At 35.8% G+C, this 27,926-nt stretch overlaps 5 protein-coding genes across 6 annotated transcripts; 3 read left to right on the top strand and 2 right to left on the bottom strand.

Annotated features, from left to right (window-relative positions):
- The first annotated feature begins 1,900 nt into the window (after window positions 1-1,900).
- Window positions 1,901-2,864, top strand: LOC127506511 (cystatin-B-like). Its single transcript, XM_051883073.1, has 3 exons — window positions 1,901-2,070; window positions 2,184-2,285; window positions 2,436-2,864. The coding sequence occupies exons 1-3, from the start codon at window positions 1,999-2,001 to the stop codon at window positions 2,562-2,564; spliced, it is 303 nt and encodes a 100-aa protein (XP_051739033.1). The 5' UTR covers window positions 1,901-1,998; the 3' UTR covers window positions 2,565-2,864.
- Window positions 2,865-3,169: 305 nt separating this feature from the next.
- Window positions 3,170-5,855, bottom strand: mix23 (mitochondrial matrix import factor 23). The gene is made up of 5 exons (XM_051883066.1): window positions 5,634-5,855; window positions 4,443-4,568; window positions 4,162-4,308; window positions 3,546-3,605; window positions 3,170-3,454 (listed from the first exon to the last, which is right to left on the bottom strand). Exons 1-5 carry the CDS (start codon window positions 5,682-5,684, stop codon window positions 3,404-3,406), a joined length of 435 nt encoding a protein of 144 aa, XP_051739026.1. The 5' UTR covers window positions 5,685-5,855; the 3' UTR covers window positions 3,170-3,403.
- A 140-nt stretch (window positions 5,856-5,995) lies between these two features.
- fam162a (family with sequence similarity 162 member A) lies at window positions 5,996-10,273 on the top strand. Its single transcript, XM_051883065.1, has 6 exons — window positions 5,996-6,112; window positions 6,199-6,255; window positions 7,722-7,817; window positions 8,187-8,298; window positions 9,750-9,858; window positions 9,954-10,273. Exons 2-6 carry the CDS (start codon window positions 6,204-6,206, stop codon window positions 10,068-10,070), a joined length of 486 nt encoding a protein of 161 aa, XP_051739025.1. The 5' UTR covers window positions 5,996-6,112; window positions 6,199-6,203; the 3' UTR covers window positions 10,071-10,273.
- An 877-nt stretch (window positions 10,274-11,150) lies between these two features.
- On the bottom strand, window positions 11,151-23,081 carry kpna1 (karyopherin alpha 1 (importin alpha 5)). Of its 2 annotated transcripts, none has more exons than XM_051883059.1 (14): window positions 22,347-23,081; window positions 20,694-20,830; window positions 19,931-20,044; window positions 19,737-19,836; window positions 19,551-19,645; window positions 18,356-18,487; window positions 18,151-18,239; window positions 17,977-18,076; window positions 17,279-17,442; window positions 16,619-16,697; window positions 15,409-15,534; window positions 15,188-15,315; window positions 14,911-15,086; window positions 11,151-12,844 (listed from the first exon to the last, which is right to left on the bottom strand). In XM_051883059.1, exons 1-14 carry the CDS (start codon window positions 22,459-22,461, stop codon window positions 12,657-12,659), a joined length of 1,743 nt encoding a protein of 580 aa, XP_051739019.1. In that variant the 5' UTR covers window positions 22,462-23,081; the 3' UTR covers window positions 11,151-12,656. The 2 variants fall into 2 exon arrangements, with proteins under 2 accessions (XP_051739019.1, XP_051739020.1); XM_051883060.1 differs by having other exon boundaries at window positions 20,694-20,827.
- A 103-nt stretch (window positions 23,082-23,184) lies between these two features.
- Window positions 23,185-25,853, top strand: si:ch211-161h7.8 (uncharacterized). The gene is made up of 4 exons (XM_051883064.1): window positions 23,185-24,267; window positions 24,941-25,060; window positions 25,145-25,307; window positions 25,441-25,853. Exons 1-4 carry the CDS (start codon window positions 23,934-23,936, stop codon window positions 25,493-25,495), a joined length of 672 nt encoding a protein of 223 aa, XP_051739024.1. The 5' UTR covers window positions 23,185-23,933; the 3' UTR covers window positions 25,496-25,853.
- The last annotated feature ends 2,073 nt before the right edge of the window (window positions 25,854-27,926 follow it).

The raw sequence follows: 27,926 nt of genomic DNA, 5'->3' as shown, positions 1-27,926 counted from the left end.
ATTCAAATTAAGTACTGTTATTACAAAATATCAAGATCACCCACCATTATCACTATTTTTTTTAGAGAGCACTACACCAAAAAGCTTATTTGTCCCATTTTAGCTGATGTCCCACTTTTGCTGACTTCACCCTACGTGTTTAGACGTAGGTCAGGTGTCCAGATATCGGACATGTATCAGTTTTAAATCCACATTTGGAAGTGGCTCAGATCAAATCGGATCTCGTGCGGATTTTTGTTTACACGTGTGCAACAAATTCCGATAGGCTATATGTCAGATGCGAGTAAAAAAATCGGATTATTTTCTGCCAGTGTAAACGCAGCAAAAAATTTGTCACCCCTGCCCCAGAACCGTGCCCTACGAAAGCCCTAAACGGCCATGGATTATTATTATTTTCTTTCTTGTTTTGTCGTGATCAGACTTATTTTCTCGTGATCTCGAGATAACAAAAGTTGTTTTCTCGTGATCACGACTTAATCTCTGCTGTAAATTACACAAATGTGCCAACAGGTGTCAGTATATTACCAAATATAACTGATGATGTGCAGTAAATTTCCACTTTACTGTATTAGTTCATATTGGCCCAGATTGTACGAGTTTCGGACAGAGAGAGTCTTCGTGATCGATTTATTTTGTGCAGTACTGTGTGCGTTAAGTAATTAATTAACTGTTAAATGCTTGAATATGATTATTTTGCTTGAAAGTGTATCTGTTATCGTTCTGACTAGTGCATGACTCACCACAGTTTCACGACCGCAATACTTCGGTGTGATACTAAACTTATTGCTTATTAAAACTAATTTTGATGTCACTGTATAGTATTCTGTTTGCACCTTATTGTGTATCTTTAAGACGCCATTTTAATCATCGCAGTTTCAGTGTTCGTTTCACTCACTCAATGTATATTGATAAGAAATATGATTTATAGCCTATGCCATTTAATTCAGTGATAGTGTGTAACCTATTTTTTACATTTCTTTGTTGGAAACAACACACATACGTAAACACTCTTCTCAAACAGCATCCCAAGATTGTTTTAGCCTATATCAACTGGATTAAAGTTTTGTTTTTTGGAAATCTGGAGTATTGCACCTCTTTTTAATGGAAACTGGAGGAAGACAGTTTAATCACAGCCTGTCCTACATGACGAATAAAAATAACAAACACATTATGTAATATAATTTTATTTCAAACGAATGAGAAAAATAAAGTGGGTTTAATCGAATAATTTATAGAAATATAGAATAATCTGGCATCTTTCTGAAGGTACTCTGGCTGCGCTTGAGATGTTGAATGCTCTGTTGATCATTAAACATGTTAATTACACAAATAAAATGTTTAGCGTACATTTATTGAACAGTGATTGATTAGCCTATATGTATTTATTTATTTATTGTAAACTTTATTATTAAGTGAAGTAAACATTTTGCTGAAATATCCACAAGATATAAGAGCGCATGATTTATCCGTCGATCAGATGCGCGTGAAAGTTGTGTTCGTTACTATAGCAACAGTAGAATCCGGGTACAGTGTGTTTCAGAATCAATCCCTGTAAAAAGAACTTTCATGTCGAGATGACGAGAAAACAACTTTTGTTATCTCGAGATCACGACAAAACAAGATAGAAAAAAAATTATAATCCATGGCCGTTTAGGGCTTCCGTAGTGCCCTAACCAGTTACATATGCGCCAGAGCTCTGATATGCGCCAATACGAGGTTCAAACCAATTTGGGGGGTGATTGAATATGAACAGAGATACATTACCAAAAAGAAGATCCATATTTTATGTTTAAAGCTAAATAATTTTCATGTTCAGACATATATTTAAGCGCAACAGCAGAGAAGCTATCAGGTCTTTCTCTGTTGATAACTCTGGTCTATTCCACAAAAATGGTCTGTTCCAATGTCCCGTGATAACCAAGAAGTAAAGTTTCCAGTCAGTGAATCTTGTTGTGAGGAGACGTTCCCGAGTATTTTTATTAACCTTCTGTATTTAAAATGGAGGTACGTTGTGGCGGAACATCCGAGGCGAAAGATGCCGATGAAGAGGTGCAGAAAATATGCGATGAGGTTGGTAACTTTACATTGCAGAAAAACAAATAGTGAAGTGGTGTCACACGTCTATATAAAGTCTTTGTGTGTCATTCAAAAAACATTCACTGACAACTCCCGTTTTATCTCAGGTAAAGTCTCATGCAGAGGATAAAGCTGGGCGAAAGTTTGACGTTTTCACCGCCAAATCTTATAAAACGCAAGTTGTTGCGGGGAGAAATTACTTCATCAAGGTAGGGAAATATACCTGTTATTTTATGAATGAACATAGGGTAACTCTGTTAATGTAATGGGTACGTACGTTTAAAAGCAAGCCTCATATAACGCTTACAGTCCTTAACTATAATCGTTTTAAATGCACTGTTCTAAATGATCTGTTTTAGGTGCATGTAGGTGAGGATGACTATATTCATCTACGTGTCTTTAAACCCCTGCCCTGTGCTGGAGAAAAACTGGAGCTGCACGGCATACAGACATCCAAGGCTCATCATGATGCCATTGAATACTTCTGAAGCAAACCTCCAGAAAGATCAAATCATCATGAATATTGGCCAAAATCCCACTGTTACCATTTTTACACTGTAAATGTTTACATTAACAACAGAAGATGAAACATGTTAACTCATTTATTACATGTGATGACCCTAACAATAATGAACATGTATTTATTGACTAATGTGTAAACAATACCTGCAATGTAACTCATTATGAATTAAGTAATCTTTTAAATACGTCTCCAATTTTGTTTTTGGCATACCTGTACAATACCAGATCATTTTCCCTCACTTACAATAAAAACATCACTTAACTCACATCTAGATATCCATGCCAATAGTTCTTCTTGTTTTTGTTTTTGCATAGTGCACTTTTGGCATATTTGGACTTTTAAGTTATCATAATTGTTGAGTCTTTATACAAGAACGGGTCTTTTAAATTTTAGGATGGGGGTCCCTCGCATGACGATCATCATGTGTGGGGATCTGTGGCTAAAAACCCCTGCTTTAACCTTTGACACAAGAGGGCATGTCAACATCTGAGAACAGATCAATACTCTTATTGTCTCTTCAAATGAACATTCATTGCTGTGTTGCAAAGCAAATAACAGACATTTCAACAATTGGAAAACATTTCATTTTTAATAAAATCTTTTGTACAATATTTATACAAAAAGTTTTACACTTGGGCAACAGTAGTGTTCCTTCACTGTAGAAACACAAAGCCACAGACAGAGTGGCGGAGAGGAGGGTTTGTGGGATGAGAGATAGGGACGTTTGTGCTCAATGTCCCGGCTCAGCTCCAGGTGTTGTCCTCAGAATAACTGTGTGGTTCATGTTGACAACAGAACTATCATTCACTTGATCTTAGGAGGGGTGTAGTGAATTCGGCACCTTTCATTGAAAACCTAGGGGGAAAACGCCATCAGTGACAAATATTTCTGAATGAAAACAGCTCATATTCAATAGAATCAATAGAAGACACTCTCAAAAACTCACCTTTAGACTTCGGTCATTGACCACTTCTTCAACATTTAGCTCAGACTGCATGAGTTTTAACTGTAGGCAAAGTGAGAAGATTTTAGAAGATTTCAGCCATTTGTAAAAGGACTTCCAGAGTGTTATTTTAGTTTATACTTTAGTTTTATTATAGTATTATTATTTTAAATTAGCTTTTATTTTTATAATTTTAGTTTAATTTTCAGTAATTTTGTCATGTGCGGTTGTTATTCATTTGTTTTTTAAAATATTGCTATTTAGGTTCAGTTTGTTTTAGTTTTTATTAATAATTTTAGTGTTTCAACTTAAACATTTATATTTTATGTCAGTTATGTGGGTTGACAGAAATGTTTTTAATAGTTTCAGTTCTACTTAACGATAACCCTGATTTCAGATTATTTAAAAGGGAACATTAACCCAATAAAAATGTAGGTAACCATGGATTTGAGAAGCACTTCTTCAAGCATTCAGATTCACGTGGTTCCGCTTATTATCTGTTATATATGCAAGCTGTCAACCTCTAGTCTTACTATGACATTGCTTTGGTAATGAGTCAACAACTAAAACTACATAACACTAGAGTAATAAGCCCTCTAGTGGCAGACATTGGAATTACCTTAGTTTGTTCTTTCCTGAGTTGCTTGATAATTGACAAGTTGTCACTATCTTTTGCCCTCTCTTCACGTAACTTCCCGAGGACAGCAGAGGTCTCTGTAATACATGACTTTATTGCCTTATCTCTGGAAAGATGGGCTTCCATGAGCTGAAAAACAGAGAAAGTACGTGTTTGCTATTAACACATCACAGCCTATGACAGTACACTAAAATAAGTCATACATCAAGCACAGAATTAGGGGATCTCTAATATTCATAAGCGCTTTGTATGGTGATACATACAGATTCATAAAGTTCTTTGCAGGTCTGTGTGGCATCCACTTTGCCTGAAAAGGACACCGTGGGCACAGTGGTATTAAGGGCATGGACAATTCTGTCATCTATGGTGCGCATCCCTTTTAATACTTCCTAGAGGACATAAGGAGAGAGAGAAAAACAGCAGACCATGTCAGTGTCAATAAAAATTCAACGTTTAAAGCTGCAGTCCGTAGGGTTTTTTTGGTTAAAAATGATCCAAATTCAATTTTTGAGCAAGTACATAACCAGCCAGTGTTCAAAACTATCTCCTTACCTTAGCCCGGTAAGCTTGTAATGTTTTATAATTTCAGTGGTACTGGTAGGATTTTGCGGGAAATACGAGCTTCCGCCGTTCGTCTTTGCGTCATTAAGTCACGTCTGTTTACATACAGGAGTTCCAGCTAGCAGGCTATATCGCGTGTGACTGTAATCTTTAATTAAAACCCTAAAAATTAAGAATAATTTTCTCCATTTAAGGAATATTAATATTACTGATTACTAAATTATCTTAAAGTAAAACCCCTTGGTAGCCATAACCATCATTTAAAATGTATACAATATATCTATACACATAGGTAGTTGACAACATTTCAAGCAGAGTCCTGCAGTGTGAGTTTATCTAAACCCATTTTTAAACTACGTTTTTAAATTCTTGTATAATCATTAATCATGTAGCTTTATAAGCTAATATTAACTGAGGGACACCTGGAATACTGCAGAAATAATTAAATGAATTGAAATAAATCGCACAAATGAAAAGCAATAAATTAAAAATGATTAAGAAGTGTCACAACACCTAAAACATACACTTTATCTTCAAATAAAATGCTAATGCTAAAAAAAGTTCAGGAGTCCATGATGTTAACTACCCATTTCTTACACAATACACAATATGTACTTAAAAGCTTTAATAAAAAATCATTTCTGTATATTCTATTATGTATAAATTATAGCTTATTTAATGCATACAATTATATTTATATTTATAAAGACAAACAGTGTCATGTTTGCTCTGCTGCTCATTGATCCACACGACTGCGTGCAACAGACCACCGAGGGTCAGTCATTTGTACAACATTCCCGTTAACATCATAACACTGTGCTCATAAAAATCAGTGTGCGCTTAAGAATCCTGCACAATTTTATTCTGACCATTGGCGAGTTCGCTCGTTTTACCTGAAACATTGAAAAGTCCTCACAGTTCAGAACTCTGCCGGGCGCCGCCATACTGTACCGAAGAGGTCCTGCGCGCCGAGGGTGTCCAAATAACAGCCTGAATTATACTTCCTACAAAAACTTTTCGTCTTTGACACTTACTAAATAATGTTACAGATAATTATTGATAATTGCTCATACTATTGTGAGCCAATTTAACAGAAATTATGTGATGTAATTATTTCTCACGATAAAAAAGTTCAGGATTAAACGAGTGCGTGTAAAATCCACAGGTGCTTTATGGTAAATATTATTAAGAACTTTAAATAATATGCATATTATCTTATTTAACTATGCTATTTACAACTTACGATCCCTTTACATAAGTATGTCTTTAACAGGCGCTCATATGAGCTGTTTTGACTGCTGCTCAGGGTCCTTCAGTCTTTCAACAGCTCTGTGCTCTTGTACGAACTGCATGAACTCGAACTGACTTTCAGGTAAGGAACTAAACCTGGTATTGTCGTTTTGACAGGCTTTCATGGTTTAAAAACTGTCCTGTTTCTTTCATTATATTTTACTTCAGACGTCATGATCTTCAACATGATCAGCAGGCCTCGCGCTGCCTTTGGCACTTTAATAGGTCAGTATTTTCCATATGTTTGTTTTTTACGCCGCATATGATAAGCGTTGGCACTGGGCACAGTGGGCATTCTTCAAACACTTATCAGCACAAAACTAAGCAGTGAACACATGATTATAAACGTGTATAAACGATTATGACGTAGTTTCACTTTTCGATACTGCCGTGATTGGATTCAGTAGGTTATTTAAGGTTATTTGCATGGATTTTTATCACTTTTCATTAATGTTTTATCTAATACGTGAAAAGAGCCACACCTCTTGTGAACTGACTTATTACGATTTTACAACTCTATCTGATCTCTCTTACAGAAATAGTATATTTTTTCCAGCAAAATGAAACATGAATTGTAAATGAATTCTTATTTCATTCATAAATTGTTATATATTATTAATATCTTAAAATGTAATTGTATTGCATATATAAATTATGAATATAAAAATAATTATTAGTAACAACCATGGTAACTTGGTATCGTGCAGTATGTCATCAAAAAAAGAATTGGAGCTCAATCTGATCCCTCTTACAAAAATTTACCACTTACAAAATAAATTTACAAAATTCAACTCTTATAACTGATTTTTTAAATAAATTATTATATATTATTAATATATACATAATTGTTCATTACATTATATCATTTTATATAATACATATAATTGTATATTTCATATATATTGTGTGCATATATATATATATATACACACACACAAATATATAACTAGAGTATTGAAAAGTTAAACTAATAATATATATATAAATGCACATGTATGTTTGTGTGTGTGTGTATATGTATATAGCTTTTATAAATTATATATTATTAATTTATACATAATTGTTTATTACATTTATATAATACATATAATTGTATATTTCATATATATATATATATATATACACACACACACACACACACACAAATATATATAACTAGAGTATCAAAAAGTTAACCTCTAATATATATATATATGTGTGTGTGTGTGTGTGTGTGTGTGTGTATAGCTGTGGTAATTTCGTATCACTCAGTATGTCTATAAAAAAAGAAAGAATGACATGAAAAGATTGTGAAAGCTTGTTTGAAGAAGATCCCAATAACGGTTGTACTGTAACTGGAATTTTGGCAGGAACTATAGTTGCTAAGGGGAGTCTGAGACTCTTTGTAAAAATACATCTACAAATAAATTCTTAAATGGCAGCTCAAATGATAAGTTAAATGCTTATTCATATTAATTTCTTCATTTGTGGAACAAAAATATTTTGGACTTATAATCAGTGTGCAAATGTAACAGGAAACAACACATTTGTGTTGTATAAACATCATCATACAGCCAAAATGGGTTCACCATGGCAGCCTTAAAAGGTACAGTTCAGCTAAAATGAACAGAAAGTCAAACAGTCATAAAGATGATGACAGAATTTACATTTTAGGCTGAACTATCCCTTTAATGGTCTCTTTCCCCCCACAGGTCAGTGGCGGAGAGGTGTGATGAACACAGGGAGCAGAAGACTGTGCAGCAAGCCTCAAGAAGGGGCATCTGCACCCCACCAGACCACAGAACGGGGTCAGTACTCTAAATATACATTCACTTCTACCTGCCTGCATTAGAATGACATGGCATATGACATGACATAGCACTCATGATGACACAGCACTCAACATGACACAGCACTTTTTTGTGCTGAATGAAATACGTCGTTCCAGCATGTTTTGTACCTGCAATGCATAGAAAGAATTCAAAAGCATGAAAAAACATGCATGTAGCACGCAACAGCGTAATTACAGTGTAGTAGCACGCAACTACGTAATTACAGTGTAGTTCCTGTTCTGGCTGTTCTACAAGGATCAGATTATACTGGAGGGAATTTTATCTTTTTCCCAACAGACCAACTTCTCCTCACTAATACCTTGTTTCTCATCTCGTTGCCTTTAGCTCAACGGCTTGGGTTTAAAGTACCGGGCTACCGCCCATCAGACTGGGATAGGAAGATGCTGGTGTGGTCCGGGCGATTCAAAGCCGCAGAGCAGATTCCCGAGTTTGTGTCGTAAGTGGGCTATTCCTGTTTACATTTGGAGAAACCCCCAGTTTCAGGCATGCTGCTGAATGTGTAGTTGGTTTATGAGGTCATGTGCCAGCTTATTGGTGGAACACAAGAGCTGTTTGCTGTTCAAATGAGATTTAGTCCTAGTGTAATGACAGGTAATTAGTGTAATTTATGGTATCTGGATGGAGATCAGAGTGGGATGTGTTTGAGACGGTTAGATGCAAAACAGAACAGGCACGTCCTTTCTGACCCACAGTTGCTTTTTACTAGGGATGGGTAAAAATTATGATTTAACAATGAATCGTGATATTTATTTGAACCATCCCGATTCTTAAATTCTTTTTTCAGACCTTTTTTTTTAAAGACTTATTTTAGACCTGCGCGACTACTTTCAGTAGCTTTGTGAAAATATTTGTTATTAAAAGGCCTGTTCACACACCAAGAACGATAACTATAAAGATAATTAATACAGTAACTATATTAGCGGTAACGTTACACACTAATGGACGATAGCGCTCTTTATTATACTGTAATGTTAAGTGTGCCGAGTGTGAATATGCAGCGCCACAGCAAAAGAAATCGTATTTAATGTGAGTTGTTTTGTGAGTTTTGAGTCTGTATTCGATGTTATGTAATAAATAAAATAAAAACTTTTACCTCAAAATAGTGGAAAGAAGCATCATGTCCTCGCGAGCCACACGCAAAAACAAACATGCACGCGAGCAATGAAGCTTGATTCAAAAACAAACGACTCTTATAAAATGAACTGGTTCGAGACGAACCAGTGAAGCCCGACTCAAAAAGAAATGACTCATGAACTAGCGTGTAGACCGATTAAATTCCCAAAATCAATGGTTTTTAAAGTGCTTTCTACACGGAAAACACTTTAAAAACCACCACTTCACACCAAGTACGATATCTATAAAGATAACTAGAACTATAATAGCTCTTAAGAAGTCGTATTTAATATGAGTTGTTTTGTGAGTTTTGAGTATGTATTCGATGTTATGTAATAAAAAACCTTTTACCTCAAAATAGTGGCAAGAAGTATGTCCTCGCGAGCTACGCGCAAAAACACGCGAGCGATGAAGCTTGATTCAAAAACAAACGACTCTTATTCAAATGAACTGGTTCGAGACGAACCAGTGAAGCCCGATTCAAAAAGAAATTACTCCCATGAACTAGTTCTTTTTAGTGAATCAAAAACATACAGAGCAACGAGTGTTGATCGATTCAATTCCCAAAATTAATGACTTATTTTTTTAAATGATTGATTAGCACTTGAATCAAATGAAAAAATGTGTCCAAATGCTCTGCCCTACTCTTTATTGTGTTTTCCATTGTAAAATCACAGCATTATACAGCAGGACTTCACTTGTTTAAACGTATCTTTGTGGATGTACTGTTTTATGCTAATGCCTATACTTATGAAAACACTGTGCTGTTTCCAGTTTTGAGATGATTGATGCTGCCAGGAACAGAGTACGTGTGAAGGCCTGCTATGTCATGATGGCACTGACCATCGGGGCATGCCTCATTATGGTTATCACTGGCAAACAGGTAATAAAAACGTGTGCTGTTGTGTAAATGAAATGACATCTTAGATTGCGTAATATATGGCTGTCAAGTCCTTTAACCAATGGCTTCTATGACAGGCTGCAGGTCGGCATGACAATCTGACCTCTCGTAACATGGAGAAGAAGGCTCGATGGAGAGAGGAAGCACAGAAGGAGAAGGAGGAGGCTGCTGCACTTGCAGATAAAGCCCAGTGATATGCGCACATTCAAACTCCCAAAGCCCATCATTCACCAACCAGCTTTTCAAATATCAAATGCCACACCCCATGGGAACTCTGGTGGAGGTGGTACAGATTTTCCTCCGCACAGACTTTTAGATTAGTGTATAAAATAATGATGTGAGATTCTGTGTGATGTTTGTATTTATATTCAGAAAAAATAAAATATTGTTCCACTGATGTTTATTTCCTTTACAACAAGGTAAAGATATATCAGCTGATATTAGAAAATAATTTATCAGTATCTGTCAATATTGGATATTTCCTATTTTTCTATTCAGATTAATGTAACAATATAATTTAATAAAACTATTACATTTAATCTTTGCAAAATCTCAAACTGAATATCCATTTTTCATACTGTATATTATAATGTGATGCCTAAATTTAAATTGTAGCATTTAATACACTGATTAAGTGTTCTATTTCTAATCTATTTAAGAAAGTATTCATTCAATCAAAATATAATAATTTTATCATCCAGGACAAAATAATTTTCAGCTTGATGGCATTCCTGTAGCTCAAACAGTAGAGCTTAACGCTAGTCATGGGTTTGATTCCTAGGGAAACCAAGAACTAATGACGTTTTACCATGAATGCAATGGAAGTTGCTTTGGATAAAAGCTTGTGCTAAACAAATGTAAACATGATCACAATCACCATTTTAATATTGGTTCATCCCTACAAGAATGGTCTCCTAAAGCTGATGTTTTTTGTCTGCGCTTGGTTAAAACGACGAGTCAGAAGTAAAATAGCAACTTGTTAATCTGTCTGCTCACAATATCCCCAAATTATATAGGGGAAAAAAAAAAAAAGTGCATGGTTAAAAAGTAGGTTGAGAGTATGTGAGAATGAACATCAGCTAAAGGAAAACATGAACCAACCATTTTTTCCTGATTTACACAATTCATGTGGGTCATAAAACATGGGAAATTGTATAAATACGGAAAAAGTCAAATCCCTGATGTAATGACTGGTGCTTTCGTGAATGAAGCAATCATGAATGAGTCTCCTAAAGTACCAGCTGATTTCTAATTAAATCACTTGACCACCGAGCTTCATGAAACAGCATTTATGCAAATGGCGTAACAGAGAACAGTTACACAATCTCAATACAACAGCAGTATTGAACACAAAGAGCTGGTCATCTCTTGGGAAGAATCTGACATTGAAATAAGAAAAACAAAGTAAACAATCATAGCTTGAGCTAATACCCAGTCAATTTTAAGTGTAAATTTGTTGATCAATTTTTAGTCTTCTTTAAAGTCCATTTGTTTGTCATTTTCCACCTCCATTTTTAAAAATGAGGATTATGGCACCTTCGGTATTAAGAGATTCTAACCCTCACAAAAATACAATAAAATAAAACAAAACCAAACAGTACTGAACAACTTTCTGCTTTGTATTTTGTCTTATATAGTTCTAGTCGCATATGTTGTCTGAATGTGTGTGCGCATTCACCATGATTAGACATTAATATTAAAGTTTGTCTCACAAACGTCGGGAAGCTAAAGCCTTTCAGCTCAATTTTCAACAGCTTAATATGGTGGAAGCTTTGAAGGGGTGGAGTTTTCTCAGCACTCTTAAATACTTAGTGTTTTTTCTGTAAATACATCCCGATATGCAGATACGCACCATTCCTCTTCACCTCGATATCCTGAGAAGCGTTTCGGGGGCCTAAAACTGACTACAGAGGTTCGAATCTAAACAAAGGGTCTATTCTGAACGTAAAGTGCTGATGAAGATGATGCTCATGTGAAATTGTCCTCTTGAAGTATCAAATGGTTTTAATGCACAGGATACAGGACCTGTCTTTTTGTCTGTCCAGCAGTCTCAGTGAGCAGGAAGACTCCAACTCCCAGAATTCCAAAGGTGCAAATGTGTAACCCTAAAAGGAGAGGCGGAGCCTGTACAGTTCAGTCATTGTCGGAATGCACGTTCAATGCGTGTCAAAAAGCAAGAGACCGTCTGACTGGCATCATCAGTCAGAAAGCCTGGACCCCTTAGTCCGTCTTGTCTGGGTAAAATGGGAAGGTAAAAGTGCCTTGCCTTCAGCAGACGTCCTTCGGCGCACGTTGGCCGTCACTTTTTTTTTTTTTTTTTTTTGAGGGGGATGGGGGGGGGGCATGCAAACACAGTCACACGGTCAGTCCAGTGTTTTACAATAGATGAAAAGTCAATATTGCAGTCACGTCACACGAGCTGTGCTTTCCCAGCTTCTATCAACTCATCGCTGGATGCAGTTTTCCTGAATCGGGACTGATGGGATACGCGTGCTTTGAAGGGCTGAATGAAAGTTTAATGAAGGAAGTGGGATATTTAAATCAAACGTAAAAGTCTACTGGTCACGTTTTCTGCATGTCGCCATCGTTCTGGAGCGGGCCAATGACATCAGGGAAGTAGGACAAGAGGGGGGAAATGGGTTGACCGGCAACACACGCTCTTGTATATCACACTCTAATTGAAATGTTCATTTGTTAAATCCTTCGCTCTCTCGGGTCAGTGGGGCGTCTCTCACCCTACAGGGTGGATTGCTTGGAGAATAAGGAAGTGAAGGGAAGTGTTAAAGCTGGAAACCCTCCATGGGAGCCTCACACTGCTGGAAAAGGAACTGCTGCTGCTGGAGGTCAACGGCAGGTGCCAGAGCCGGATCTTCATCATCTGTGCTGAAGTAGCGCTCGATCAGGTCAAAAGCCTTTTGGTAGATCTCCTGGTTCTCATGACCCTGGAGGAACTCCAATTTGTCCAAACCTGATGGAAATCAATAGTAAAAGAAGTAAGCTTAAATGATCAAAAGTTTGTCTTTTCTTAATGAAAATATATATATTTTTTTATTATATATTATTTATGTCATATTTATTTTTAAAATATTTTTTTAACAAGGAACTGCAAAAAAAAAAACAAAAAAAAAAAACTGTTTATATATTAATAGAAACATCAAAATTGAAAACAAACATGTGAAAACTCCTTAAAAATCTGATCTCCTGAAAAAGCATTTTTGTCATTAATGACATTGACAAGATTAACACTGCTTGGGATTTAATGAAGCATCTGAAAACCCCAGAGAACCAATTATAGGCATCAGTTAAGGACAAAAAAAAAAAAAAAAAAAAAAAAAAAAAAAAAATGGAAAACCTGTTTTTTCTTTCTTTTTTTTTTATTTCAATATGACAATCCAACAACAAATAATTTTTGTTATTAATCAAAATATAATTTTGGTAACACTTTGGTATGGGGAACACATATTCACTATTAACTACAACTTTTGCCTCAAACTCTTTACTGCTCTTTACTCATTTACTGCTTATTAATAAGTACGGTAGTTGTTGTAGCATTTAAGTTTAGGTATGAGGTAGGATTCAGGGATGTAGAATATGGTCATGCAGAATAAGGCATTAGTATGTGCTTTATAAGTACTAATAAACAGCCAATATGTAAGCTAATAAGCAACTAGTTAAAAGTGAGAATTGTTCCCCATGCTAAAGTGTTACCATAATTTATTTTATTTTAATTATGGAATAAACAAATGAAGAAATAATTTACCATTGTAATACTATTGTACTGAACCATTATTATTAATGATGCTGATAATTTTATTTTACATAAGCACAGTAAAATTACAATACTAATATTTACTAAACTAAAGAACTTTATTTAGAACTTTTATTTTGGCGGAAATCCAAAATATTTGTACAGTTAACATGACATAAACTTCATCATTAGCACAGTATGTGTGCAGCCAGATTTTTTTCTAACTGTATATACTCTGTACACTCAGCTCACAATTTTTTTACACTAATTAGTTTGTCCACAAGGTGGGAACATTGGCCAAAACCATTGTTTACAGCTGAAAAAAAAACAAAACAAATGTGACTGAACAACAGACGGCTGTGTAGGCAAATGTAGAAGATACTCACAACTCTAGTTTAAATGAGTACAAAGACAATTTTATGGGGTCAACTTCTAGAAAGAAATAACACCAACACTGGACAAGGGTGAAACTTAGTGTGAATGTGTTGCATGCCTGTGTTCATGCACACTATAGAAATTTTCACACTGCGCTTAACCCCCGGGATAGAGACATTCTAAACACTGCTTTTAACCCCGGGTAAAGGAACGTTTCACACTTGTAATTTAAAAGCGGGGTTAGCACCACTTTTTATCCGGGTTATGAAAGCCTGCTCCGGAGCAAGGTTAGCATTGCGGTGTTAACCCCTCATTGCGGTGCCAAACTTGTACAGTGTGAAACGATGCAGTGTTGGAATGTTACAGCCAGTCACTTAGCAACAGACAACCAATCGCGTACTCATATTTGCCTGCTTTGGACAGTCACGGAAACACTGCGCATTGTATATAAACTCAGTAAATTCAGCGTTTGAGAGGGAAAATGTCAAATTTTGACAGAAAACGCAACAATGAGTGAAGAAACGACCATTTCATTCTTACCTTTATAGTCCGAATTGTCCATTCAGTATAAACTCGATAGTACAGTAGGCAATACGAGGATGCGCAATGCTACAGCTATGTAAATAGGTCGCGTGCTGCATTTATCCAATCAATGACACTGACACCGCAAATATGCAAATAAGAACGTTAAGCCAAGGTTTAGGAATGTACAATGTGAAACATCAGTTAATGAATACCCAGGATTAATTGTTAACCCCAGGTAAATTATGAGCCATGTAAAACATGAAGCAAAATAACCCAGGATTCCGTTTACCTGGGGTTTAGAATGACCCAGGGTTAACTATTTCAGACAATATGGAAATCTATATAAATACGTAAAAATCGCATTCAAAGTGTGACAGCTAACATACCATATGCCTCCTCAATGAGGGCGCAGTAGGGGTTGATTCCTCCTCCTCGTTTAGCTTCCAGCTCACCCAGTCGTAGAATGTTCTCCAAGCCATTTAGGGCCACCTGTACAATCTTTGAATCCATCAGCGTCAGGAGGTCACATAAGGGCTTGATGCAACCAAGCTCAACAAGATGCCTAAGGAGAAGATTAAAGCATTGTAATATATAGCCATCCTGGTTGCTGATCTGATCACAAAGGACATGTTAAGACCAGGTTTAAGAAGTGATCTGTCACACCTGATCTGCTCAGCAGAACCGCCAGATGTGGCGTTTGTGATGGCCCACGCTGCCTCCTTTCTTGTGCGAAACTCAGCTACTTGCAGAATACTTATCAACGGGGGAAGCAAATTTGCATCCATCACCATCTACATGTTACAAAGATCAAAAGAAAGAGTGTGAGAGAGAAAAACACACTCAAACTTAAGTTTATGCGTTGAACGGTTCAAACATGCACATACCTGTATTTGTGCACGATTCCCAGCTGTGATATTGGAGATGGTCCAACATGCCTCTTTTTTAATGGACTCTTTCGGGCTACTCAGCAGGTGGAGAAGACTTTGCAGGGCAGAGCAGTTAAGAATCACCTGTTCATGAGAAAAGAAAACGACAAGTTACATCCAAAGAATGTATTAGTTACAACATTACAGCAGAGGTATTATCAGCTAAGATAATATCATAATTGTTGTTTTAATGATGTGGAAGCTGACATTAACACATGTTTTCACTGCATGAATGATGTAGCCTAGATGAACGCCCCAAAATTCAATATGTCTGTCGAAAGTGGACAAGCTCAAAACATTTTAAACCCCGTTTGCACCTGTAGCGTTGTCCACTTGTAATTGGACTGATGAAAAGGCTTCTTAATACCAGATGTAAACATTGCCTTGGTTACATCAAAACTGTAACTAAGCCGTAGTGATTTTACACAACAGTTCAGTTCAATAAACGTGTTTTTGCTCTACTGAACCAACGAAAATAGTTCCAAAGCAAAAGGGGAACTGTTGTGAGTCTCCAAGCAACACACAGTGGAGTTTAGTTCCTAAATGAATCAGCGTTTTTGAACAAAGCAATGATTCAATGATCCATTCATAAAGGCGGTCAACTTGCTTCGTTCCTGAATCAGGAATGAATCGGTTGAATAAATGACTCAAATTTAGTTTCATATTTGAAATAATACATTTAAAAAAAAATCATATTACAATATTTAAAATAATATTACATTATATAACATTAATTTCACAGCATTGTTTATACAACTGTAACTGTGTAAAGTGTAAATCCATCTAAATGCTTTAGTAAGATGCCGCTTATCTGCAGTGAAAAAATGGATTTTGTTGAAATTGATTTCATTTGATTAGTAAAAGCCTATTTTTACTCTAGGCCTAACTGAATTTATTGATTAAATTTAAGAATTTGACAGTAAAAAATTATGCATACACCTTTTAAAGTTAAATAAAACGCCCTTATAAAAGGTAAAAATGCCCCTAGAACAAAAAAAGTTAACAGGCCTAAACCAGCCAAGGTACCAGCACAAAAACATCATCTAATCATTGTTATGAACAAAATCCCAGAAAATATTCAGATATCTTTTTTTTTTGTCACCATCACACACTATTAAGCAGAGGACATCTATAAAAAGAAAAAAAGAAAAAAGTGCAATTGTTTCACCTGAGTCTGTAGGTCATCTCCTGTGACTATGTTCCCCACGGCTCTTAGAGCAGGCGACACCACCTTATATTCTGCATGTCTGGAACACATGAAAACAACAACTCAGAAAACTGTTACTCTAAGGATTTTAAGTATCACCAATAAAAATTCAAATAAGAGAAGCCCTCTTAAAAGCCTAAGCCAGTGGTTCTCATCCAGGAGGGGTTGGGGCCCAATGCAAACTTCCAGGGGACCTCAAGATGACTTTAAATTAATTAAAATAATACGAAACATCATTCTAAATACATTATTTCATACATTATTTCAACCAAGATATTTCTTATTTTAATTCAACTTTTGTTTTCTTTAAAGAACCAGGGTTCCCACAGTCTTGGAAAACCTTGATACTGTATATGAAGTAGCCTCTAATTTTCAAAGTGTGGAAATTCATGTAAATTAATGAAATCTTATAACTCCAACATTTTTAAAAATATACATTTTTATGGTTATGCCCAACTCTAAAACATTTTATTTGGTAGAAATTGAGTAAAAAAAAAGAATCCCTCCCTAATCCTTATCACAAATGAATGGAAAAGTCAAGTCGACAATGGGGGTCCTTTGAATTACAAAGGTCGAGAACCACTGACCTAAGCTATTCATTATCTGTTTTTCATGTCTTACAGCAGCAGCTCCACTAGTCTGCGACAGACTCCTGAGTCAATAACAGCCTGGATCTTTTCATTGGGACCGTCGGACAGATAAGAAAGAGCCCAGCATGCATCAGCCAAAATGTCAGTATCGTTCACAAAGAGGAGCCAGGACAGAACGCTGAGACACGGTGACACCTGCATTAAAAGACAAATACAACTTCACTTTAAGTTTAAAGGTGTGTATACTCATGTGACTTGCCCGTTCCTGCAACTCTTACATTTCCACCACACAATTATACACTATTGTTCAAAAGTTTGGGGTCGGTAATCTATTAGTCTATTATGCTTACCAAGTCTACATTTATTTGATTAAATATACAGTAAAAAAAAAGTAATGTGAAACTATTAAAATAACAGTTAAAATAATATTTCTATTAATATAATTTAAAATTTAATTTAATATACTATTGTTTTAAATGTAATGTATTGCTGAACTTTCAGCATCATTACTCCAGTCTTCAGTGTCACATGATCCTTCAGAAATCATTCTAATATGCTGATTTGATGCTCAAGTAACATTTATTATCAATGTTGGAAAAAGAATATTTTTGTGGAAATCACACAATTAAATAATGATGCAAATAATATAATAATATATATTTTTTTAAAAAGTACTAATACAAATAAATTGTTTTTAAATTGTAAGGAAATAAAAGAAGGTGATTTTACCTTGGCAAAATCTGGGGGTGGGTTTTTCCCTCTGCACAGGTTAGACAGAGCCCAAACTGCATTCCTCATCATAGTCAGACGATTTTGTTTAGCCAATAACCTGCAATGAGAATCCGCATGATTAGAACCATTCAACAAGATGGTTGTTCTAAAACGAATGCTCGCATGACTTACTGTACTAGAGAGGGTAGAATATTGCAGTCCAGAACATAATCTCTGCACTCAGTGCTGTCACCTGCGATATTGCCTAAAGCCCACACCGCCTGCAGTGAAAACAAAGACAGTTTCAAATCACATAAAATTAACCATTAGTCCTATTTCATTATACCTAACTGGGTCTATTTGTGCCCCTTCAATGTAAATGTGTACAGATGCTTACCTGTTCTTGTACATCCTCGAAATCAGAGCTGAGCATCTCAATGAAAATGGGCACCGCCCCAGCCTGGATGACCACACGTGTCTGGTGGGATGTTCCTGAGGCGATGTTAGTCAGAACCCATGCTGCTTCAAACTGCACAGAGACAGGACATCTGTCACCATACTGCAGAAAAGCATTCACTAATGCACCATTCGAAAGCCAAGGGGATTAAATAAAGACACCGTTGAGATTTGCAGAATATACGCATTCCAATAGTGTGAGCGTGTGCTGAGAGAGATTCATGCCGGATGACTCACTGTCTCACTGCTGTGACTTAGGGTCCAAGTCTGGCAAGCAGTTCTTCTGGCACTAGACTGCATAGTTCGTTTTAATCAGGGATGTGCACCACGACTAATTTCCATAACGGAAATCTTGTAAACGACTAGTTGACTAGTCTAAGAAACCCCCAGACGACAGTCAAAACACAGTCTGTATAAGCGATACATTTGAAATGGGCTACTTAAAGGGATAGTTCACCCAAAAATGAAAATTATCTCATGATTTATTCACCCTCAAGCCACCCAAGGTGTACCCTAGGTGTATCTTCTTTCAGAAAAACACAATCAGAGTTATATTTAAATATATCCATGGCAGTAAATGGGGGGCCCGATTTTGAAGCAAAAAAAAGTACATCTATCCATCGTAAAAATAATCCACACGGCTCCGGGGGTTAATAAAAGCCTTCTGAAGCGAAGCAATGGGTTTTTGCATATGGTTGTCTGCCAAAAGCTAGTTATTTTAGATGATAAAGTTTTAAATATCTATTTTTTTTTTTTACAAAAAACCATCACTTCACTCCAGAAGGCCTTTATTAACCCTCCCCCCGCCCCTGAGCCATGTGGAGTACTTTTACGATGGATGGATGCACTTTTTTTTGCTTCAAAATAGAGTCCCCCATTCACTGCCATTATAGACCTTGGAAGAGCCAGGATATTTTTAAATATATCTCCAATTGTATTCATCTGAAAGAAGAAAGTCATATACACCTTGGATGGCTTGAGGGTGAGTATATCGAAACTATAATAATCTTCATTAATCCAACGGAGTCAACCAACCCACAATATCACAGGTTGTAGTACTGCAAGATGGCGGCCCCCATGCTACAAAAACTATAACTTTTTATATACAGCTTACAGATACAGCTTATTAGGCTCACCTGTAGCGTGCAGTTCTCTCTTCTTTTCAGGAACTCAACAAATCGCTCCACGACACCAGGGGTGGCAATGACCTCATCAATAGGGGGATTAGGCTCTAATGGAGAATTACAAAGATGGAATTAGCATTCTTTTATCATAAATATGATTATGTAAATGCTTGAATTTCAGTCTTTGGGGTTTTTCACCTTTAGATAAGAGTTTTCTGAAGCGCTGTGTGCCAATGAGCTGTTGTTCTGGGGAGCTGGAGAAGATCATCTGTATCATGTCCTCAGAAATAACACTTCCCTATGAAGAAGGAAAGACAAAAGAGAGAAAAATCAGTTAACCTTTTCCAACAGTAAGTAAACACTATGATTAACTATTGTTTTATCTTTCTTACCGTGATTTGGTCCATATTGTTGGCCTGTGATTCCAGGTATCCACTGTCTGCCATCCCATCATCCTCCAGTGTTCCATCCTCCTCCACTGTGGCCACATTTCTGCGCTTGAACAGCTGTAAGAACACACAAACTCTCAGCTCACTGTGCTCAATAAAAATACCAACATGCGCCGCAAATCAGTCCTAATGTTTCTTTCTTTGAGAGAGGGAAGCGAGGTTTTTTTTTTAATGTTTAAAAATATACTCATGCAGAATCAACTAGAAGGCATTTGTAGACATATTTGCTCAGTGTAAAATCCCCACCATAAAACATCAAAAATACACAAATGTGCATATGTGCATATATATAATATATATATATATATATATATATAGCACAAGTGTTTTAACATTGATAATAAAAAATATATTTTAAGCACCACATCAGCATATTAGAATGATTTCTGAAGGATCGTGTGACTAAGAACTGGACAAATTATGCTGAAAATTCAGATTTGCCATCACAGGAATACAATTACACTTTGAAATATATGAAAAGAGAAAACAATTATAAGTTATAACAAGACAGATATATTAAATTGAAATAATATTTAATTTTTACTGCATTTTGATCAAATATATGCAGCCTTGGTGAGCATCCCTCTTTCAAAAATACTAAAAAATAAAAAAAAATCTTACTGATCCCAAACTTTTGATATTTATAAATAAAAAGTAAAATAAAATAGAATAACAGAAGCCACTCTCATATGTCAAATTCTCTTACTTGTTCATCTTTCTTTTGTTTGCGAAGTTGCAGGCCTTCTTCCTCCCTCCTCCTCCTCATCTCATCTGTGTTGAGGGATTTGTTTTTATAGCTTTTGAGACGTGCATTGTCCTTCCCCTGACTCATGATGTTACCTGCTGGAAAGACACAATCAAAGCAAGATGAGTACAAGAGGAATCACCAAGACTCATTAAAATAGTTTCTTTTTCTCAGCTAGACGACAGGTTTTGACAGACCTCCTCAAAATATCATTTAATGTCACTTGTTTTCATCAGCTGTGGACAAGTACACCAATCACAATGCCAGGTAAGCATTCACATCCACCATTTGTGACATAACTAATCTGACAGCAGCAAAAATACAGAATATTAAAGCAATCAGAAGCTGTAACATACGCAAAGGACCTTGTCAGTCATTTCAAATGATGGGTTAAACCAGCAAACAGAAGTTTTTGTAGAGGTTTTGGGTCAATAATATTGTTTAGCCACATTCTGGATATTTTCTGTCACATGAAAAAGCCACTTGCAAATAAAATCAAGAAGATATAAAGGCTACAAAACTATCACTTAAAGTTGCGATGAAACAAGTAGCAATGGATCTTTTTGGGGGGCTATTTGGCTTCCATCTTCTCTCAGACTAGTGGAAAGAAAACAGGCAAAATACAGAGTTAAGGAGTTATTTAATTAATTATTGATTTGCACTTTATCCATTTGCATCTGTAGATTTCAATTACATATCTTTAAAGGCTATTTTCTCAAAAATGAGCCAGAAATCACATATTTATGCTCTGGGTTTTGAAGGAGAGTTTTGTTCATATATCATTTGCCTAATTTATATAACACTTTATTCCTTTTTTTCTGGCTGTTTTTCTGACAGTTTTGTCTGATTTATGTTGTAATCAAATTAGAAATTCCGATCCTCTTTGTAAACAATAATGTCAACAAAATGAAACAAGACTTTTAGACCTAGGTTTATCCAATGTTCAGAATTATATTCTGAAAATGTATGCAAATTAGTACGTTTAATTAGATACTGCCTCAACTGCGTGTTTAATATTTATATTTAGCATATTTAACAATATTTCAGACAACTCAGAAATACAAAGCAACTGACTTAATGTACAATGATTAATCAACTGGGGAAGTATTGTGATATATATATATATTTTTTTTTAAATTACCCTATTCAGCTTTTGATGTAAATTAAAAAATAAATAAGATAATGAGAAACCAGCCCGAAGCCAGAATGTAACAGAGCTTCCCATGGGCAGTGGCGCTTCAGCCCGCAGTGAGGGAGCGACTGATCCAACCATCTCCACCTAAAAACACCCCGCTAAACACACCAATCCAACCGTACATTGCGCCTATGAAGCGGAGACGGTCGATTCAAGTCAATAAAATGTCATTTTAGGTCCTCTCAAGGTAGTGATCATCGATTGAAGAGCAGGTTTGTTGGTATCGTCTTAACGCCAGACTCGCCTCTCCCTCCCAGATCTGCGCAGCAGCCTCTGTTAGCTCCCCTGCTAACCCACCCAACAAGGTTGTCCGACTGCTGCCTTATATTTGTGTTTTAACATTTTTATCTTTTGAATTTAACATCATATAAGCGTAATAAAACCATTCACACACAAATAATCCACAATGGCGTACTGACCTGTCAAAAAAGTCTCGTTTATCCCTGCGTCGTTTAAGCTGCTACTGTTCAGCCTCCGCCGGTATAGTGATACTGCGCATGCGCACTGGCAGAGGACATCGTGTGCGAAGCGCATGCCTGGTTCTCGGTGTTGCCAGTTTTGTGTAACCAACGGTTGCCATGTCCACTTTTTATAAGAAACATTGGTCTTTTTTAATAAAGGCGTTTGTAAACATGGGCAGCAGCAGGGTGCAGGATTTTTTAGCTTCTTTACAAACAACAGTTGCGTATTTAGACTTGGTAATGCTTCATGACCTCCATATCACAATAAAGTTTAACTGAATAGGGCCTACTGATCGCAAATGTCAAGTCAATACTTCTGTAAAGCAGCTCTAAAAAGACAATAGTGTCTGTTCATCTGAAAAAAGCTGTTCAGCTGCTTTATAGCTGAATTTAACTAATTTAAATGAACCAAATCAGCAATAAAGTGATATTGTTGATTCAGTTTAGTTCAATAACAATGTATAGTTCATCAATTATGAAATTAGTTCAATTCAGCTTTAAAGTAGCTCTGGAGAAAACGATGATGTCACAATTTATTTGATGACAGTAATGTCATCAAATAAATAAAAATGTTTTAACAAAAAACGATTAAGAGATTGCTCTTAACTGGAGATTGTGCTTTGGCTAAGGGCATACATATTACGTGTGTTTATGTGTTTGGTTTTTTATGCTGTATTTCAGGGATAGGCAATGTTGTCCTGGAGTGCCGCTGTCCTGCAGAGTTTAGCTCCAACCAAGCACACTTGAACAAGCTGTCTTCAGGATTAGGCCTAAGGCTACAGGTGGCGGGTGAGGTTTTTTTTCTTTGTTTCTTTCTTTTCAGGGTTAGAACATAACTCTGCAGGACAACTGTCAGACTGTCAGATATCCTGCTACACATAGTCTATTGAGCAGGTGTTTTTTCCAGCAAGATCTGGCAACACAGGTTAACGAGATTTATTTTTTATTTTATTTATTTATTTTTTTGCCTTGCTCTGTATCATGTTTTGAATGTTTCTCTTTTCACTACAAAGATATTATACAGAAATAGGCCTAATGGTTTAACCAAAATGTCTGTGTTATTGTTAAAACCCTACATAAATTAAGTGTAAATTAAAGTAAAAAAAAAAAAAAAAAAAAGGTTTAATGAAGGAACCATTTGGCTATATGAAACAAAGCACAATATTTAATTTTACAATGTAAAGTTTATTTACACTATTGATATCGAATTTTTATATAGGCCTAAGCCTAACACCAATTTAGAGCGCTAGCTTATGCTACCTTCACGAACTAGCCTATCGGAATTGTCGTAAATACTTGTTTCCTAGGTAAAATTTGTAGATGTATGCCCTCTCATGTCGAAACTTGAATGTGATAAGCTCGTAATAACGGTTTCAGTAGTGGGAATTATCAATTTTCCTATAGCACGCGAAGGCAGCATAACACTCAATGAGGAGATTTGGCAACCTTAAGGAGATGATGCGCAACACTGCTGTTGTTGTTTTATCTCATAAATCGCTATACGCTGTAGATTGTAGACATCACATCATCAGATAGGCCTTTTTAATGACGAGGCACAAAGGAACACCCTTATATAGCCTAGTCTCATCCTTCCTGAAAATATCCTCCAGGTGTCCTTTACCTGGACACGATCCTGGCGCTAGAGGGCAGCGGATAATCTTCCCGGACACCAGAATAGAGGTTACAGTCAGACTTAGCCTACTGTTCGTTTGCACTGTCACTGTGACAGACAGCACCAGGTTAGAGATGGTATCATTTCAGGTTTTACGTCGTTTGTGCCTGTTTGCAGTCACTAAACCGGTTTGTCATGGTAGAGTGATCTCAGCATGTGGACTGAAGACTTCCACAGTCAATCACAGTGACGGACAACCTGATCCAGGTAAAGCTGCAGGTAGAAGAGGCACTTATATCCTCAATGAAAATCGGTGGATTTATTTATTTTTTTGTTTTTTTGCAGATAAAATTAATCGGGTTTTTTATTTTATTTTGGGAAGATATAATAACATTTATAGGCCGTATTTCAGTGAATCTGCAATGTCAGGTAAAGAGCCATTTATTATAGGAACTTTGGACTTTGGTCCAATTGCCAATAATCTCTACTTGATAAATAACCACACATCAAAGCATTCAATCTTTTAAGTGTACTTATTTATTTATTATCATTATTATTTACTGGGATGGAGAATATTATTGTTAGCTGATTAAAGTTGGTTATAATGCCGCAGTGTTGAACATTTCTAATTTAAAGTACTAATAATGAATGCTTCATGCTTTAAATTGTGGCTAATTGTACTGACTAAACCACTTAGCAATTGTTTTGTTTTTTTCTGATGAACACAGCAAAAGTATTGTTTGACTCATCTTTTGTATCCCATTAGCCAAACACTCAGCCTTTCTGTGTATACCAACCATGATTAGCAAGATTTTTTAGTAAAATGCATTTTTTTTTTGATAATGAACATTATATTAATTGACAATAATAGAATAGGAACTAAGATCAAAATATGATCTTGAGTTGGTATCATTCTACTTTTTGATTTTCACAATTTCAGTGTCAGTGACATACGAACAGCTCAAAGCTATGCTGGCCAATCACAGCGTACAGCTATTTGACGTCAGGAATCCAGATGAATTCCAGGCCGGCCGGATTCCTGATTCCATCAACATTCCATGTAAGTCATTACTGAAGTGTATAGAATCATAATTTCTTTTGTTACGGTGTGCACACTAACCCTCAGTTTTAATGTATCTCTCAGTGGGACAGCTTGAGGAGTCACTGAAGCTCCCACCAAAACAGTTTCAACTGCAGTTTAAGGTGAAAGCCCCCAAAAAGGAAGATGATAACATAGTTTTCCATTGCCGAAGTGGGAAAAGGAGTTTGTCTGCTCTCGAAATTGCTCATCGTCTGGGATTCTCTAAGTAGGCTACTGAAAACACACACACACACTTACTGATCTTATTATGAGCCTAGAAAACGTAATATGTGGATGATCCAATTAATTAAATATTCCTTGTTGTTAGAAGTACTACTTGTTTTTTTCGTTTTTTCCAGGGCACGGCATTATGCAGGCGGATACATTGATTGGGAAGAGCGTGAGAAGAAGTAACAGAACTAATTGAGCAGCAATTTTAAATTAAATTCACTTCATATTACTGTGTTCATATTGATCTGGACCATTAATCTAGAAGATAAAATTAAATATTGACATTTGAAACTGATAAAACTGACATCATATTTTGATGTGAATCTGAATGACTCAATATTAGTGTCATTATTAATATATTTTTAATGGCTCATCAATTATTATTATTAATCAATCTTCATAAAGCCGAATATAGAATGGATGGAGCAAAATACTTTAAATAATTGTTCCTTCAGACTGAATCAAAAAGGCATTGGACTGTAAAAACCAGTGTGAATATATATTCACAAATGTGCTTCATTAAAATATTTTTTAAAAAGACTCTGGACATTTCTTAATTCATCTCACTGTAAAACAAATTCTACCTATTTCAACTAAAAAATAAAAAGTTATGTTGCTGCCTTAATTTTTAAGTACAATCAACTTGGTAGTACAAGTCATTTAAAATTAAATTACATTAAAAATCGACTTGAATCTCGTATAACTTATAATAAAAGGTTGAAAAAACATAAGTTGCCATGATCATATTTTTTTTACAGTGTGTGCATGTTTAGTTTGCCCTTCTGCATTCTGTGGTTACCACTAGGTGGCAGTAATGCAATTAGGCAAAATAAAGAAGCGTTTTATGGCCAGCAAGCAGAGGTTCATGGTCACAGGTGCTCTGATGCTCATTTCACTGTTTGGATGTGGTCGGCTGCACCTTGGTAAATAGCTGTCAGACTGATACTGAACACAGATCAAGGCTGGCACATTTTTCATTGGACTGCAGTGCAATCAAATCAACAGACCTTCCTTCATCCATCTTGGAGAGAATTATTTGAGTGTCAATTTATAGAGCGCTGTTATTTTGGAGTTACAGGTCGAGTAATTGGTAGTTCATCAGATGTAAGCAATAGCCGTCCAGGTATTGGTTTTGGCACACGTTATCTGTCTCATCTGAGGCTGAGCCTTGTTCTTCCCAGAATGATGAGAATAGAGTATGATAAATGTGACCATGTCTCTTTCACCCCAGCCATAATGGGCTCCACACCACTGAGCTGGTTTATAAAATAAAAAATCTAAAACTAATTTCTTTGTTTGGCACAGGGGACCTAAATATGCCTGGGGTTTATTTGCTTTCATGTTTTCTCCATATTCCAAATATCTATTTCATTTTATTGTCCCTCCTGTGCTCTTGTTTCTGATTTTCTGACCTTGTTGCTTGCTAAAAATTTCCCCCATAACACATCAGTATAAGAGGAGAAAGCGGGGCAAGTTGTCACAAATCATTGTATCTCAGTAACTAAAAGGTTTTGAGTCAAAAATACAATTTCACAAATGTGTTTTCTCTAACTGTGGTTTTGTATGCTGTCTTTAAACACCAAAAACCTTTTAAAATTAGATTAAAAAAAAATAATAATTTTGAAGGGTCAGCTATGTAAGAATTTTAACTGAAATGTGAACTGTGTTATCTGGACAAGGGTAGGCCTATTTTTCATAAAAATATCAAGTAGGGGTAAGTTGTCACATTTTCACTGGAGCATTTTTTTTTATGAAGTTATGTGTTTTAAACGTTATACATTTGTACACTAAAGCATACTGGGTTAAAAACAACCCAAGTTGGGTTGAAAATAGACAAACCCAGCGATTGGGTTAAATGTTTACCCAACATGCTGGGCAGTTTTATTTAACCCAACTATTGTTTAGAAATTACTATATTGCTGTCTTAAAATGAACCCAAAATAGGTTGGAAATTAAAAATCAGACACATAACATTACTAGAAGCAAGAATAATCATCAAAAGGTGAACATTTATTAATAAGCAATTTAATAAATGTTTATTGTTTCATTATTATTAATTAGACATATTAATAAATGTTCATTTCCAACATTGGGTTCATTTAAGCAAGCAATACAGTAATTTTTAAACAATAGTTGAGTTGAATAAAACTACCCAGCAGGTTGGGCAAACATTTAACCTAACTGCTGGGTCAAAACAACCCATTCGCTGGCTTTGTCCATTTTCAACCCAACTTGGGTTGTTTAAAAATTACTGTATTGCTTGCTGAAGATGAACCCAAAGTATGTTGGAAATTAACATTTATTAATAAGTTTAATGAACAATAATAAACAATACACATTTATTAAATTGCTTATTAATACATGTTCACGTTTTGATTATTATTGTTGCCACTAGTAATTATGTGTCTGATTTTTAATTTCCAACATTTTGAGTTCATTTTAAGCCAGACATATAGTAATTTTTAAACAAAAGTTGGGTTACATTTAACCCAACGGCTGGGTTTGTCCATTTTCAACCCAACTTGGGTTGTTTTTAACCCAGCATTTGTTAGAGTGTATTATTTGTCGTTTTGTATTGGTTAATAGCAGGTTCAATAGTGGCAAATTTCTTTAT

The sequence above is a fragment of the Ctenopharyngodon idella genome, chromosome 23, assembly GCF_019924925.1.
Source record: "Ctenopharyngodon idella isolate HZGC_01 chromosome 23, HZGC01, whole genome shotgun sequence".
Taxonomy (NCBI): domain Eukaryota; kingdom Metazoa; phylum Chordata; class Actinopteri; order Cypriniformes; family Xenocyprididae; genus Ctenopharyngodon; species Ctenopharyngodon idella.
The sequence above is the reverse complement of the archived record's forward strand: the minus strand, read 5'-3'. Positions and strand labels throughout refer to the sequence as shown.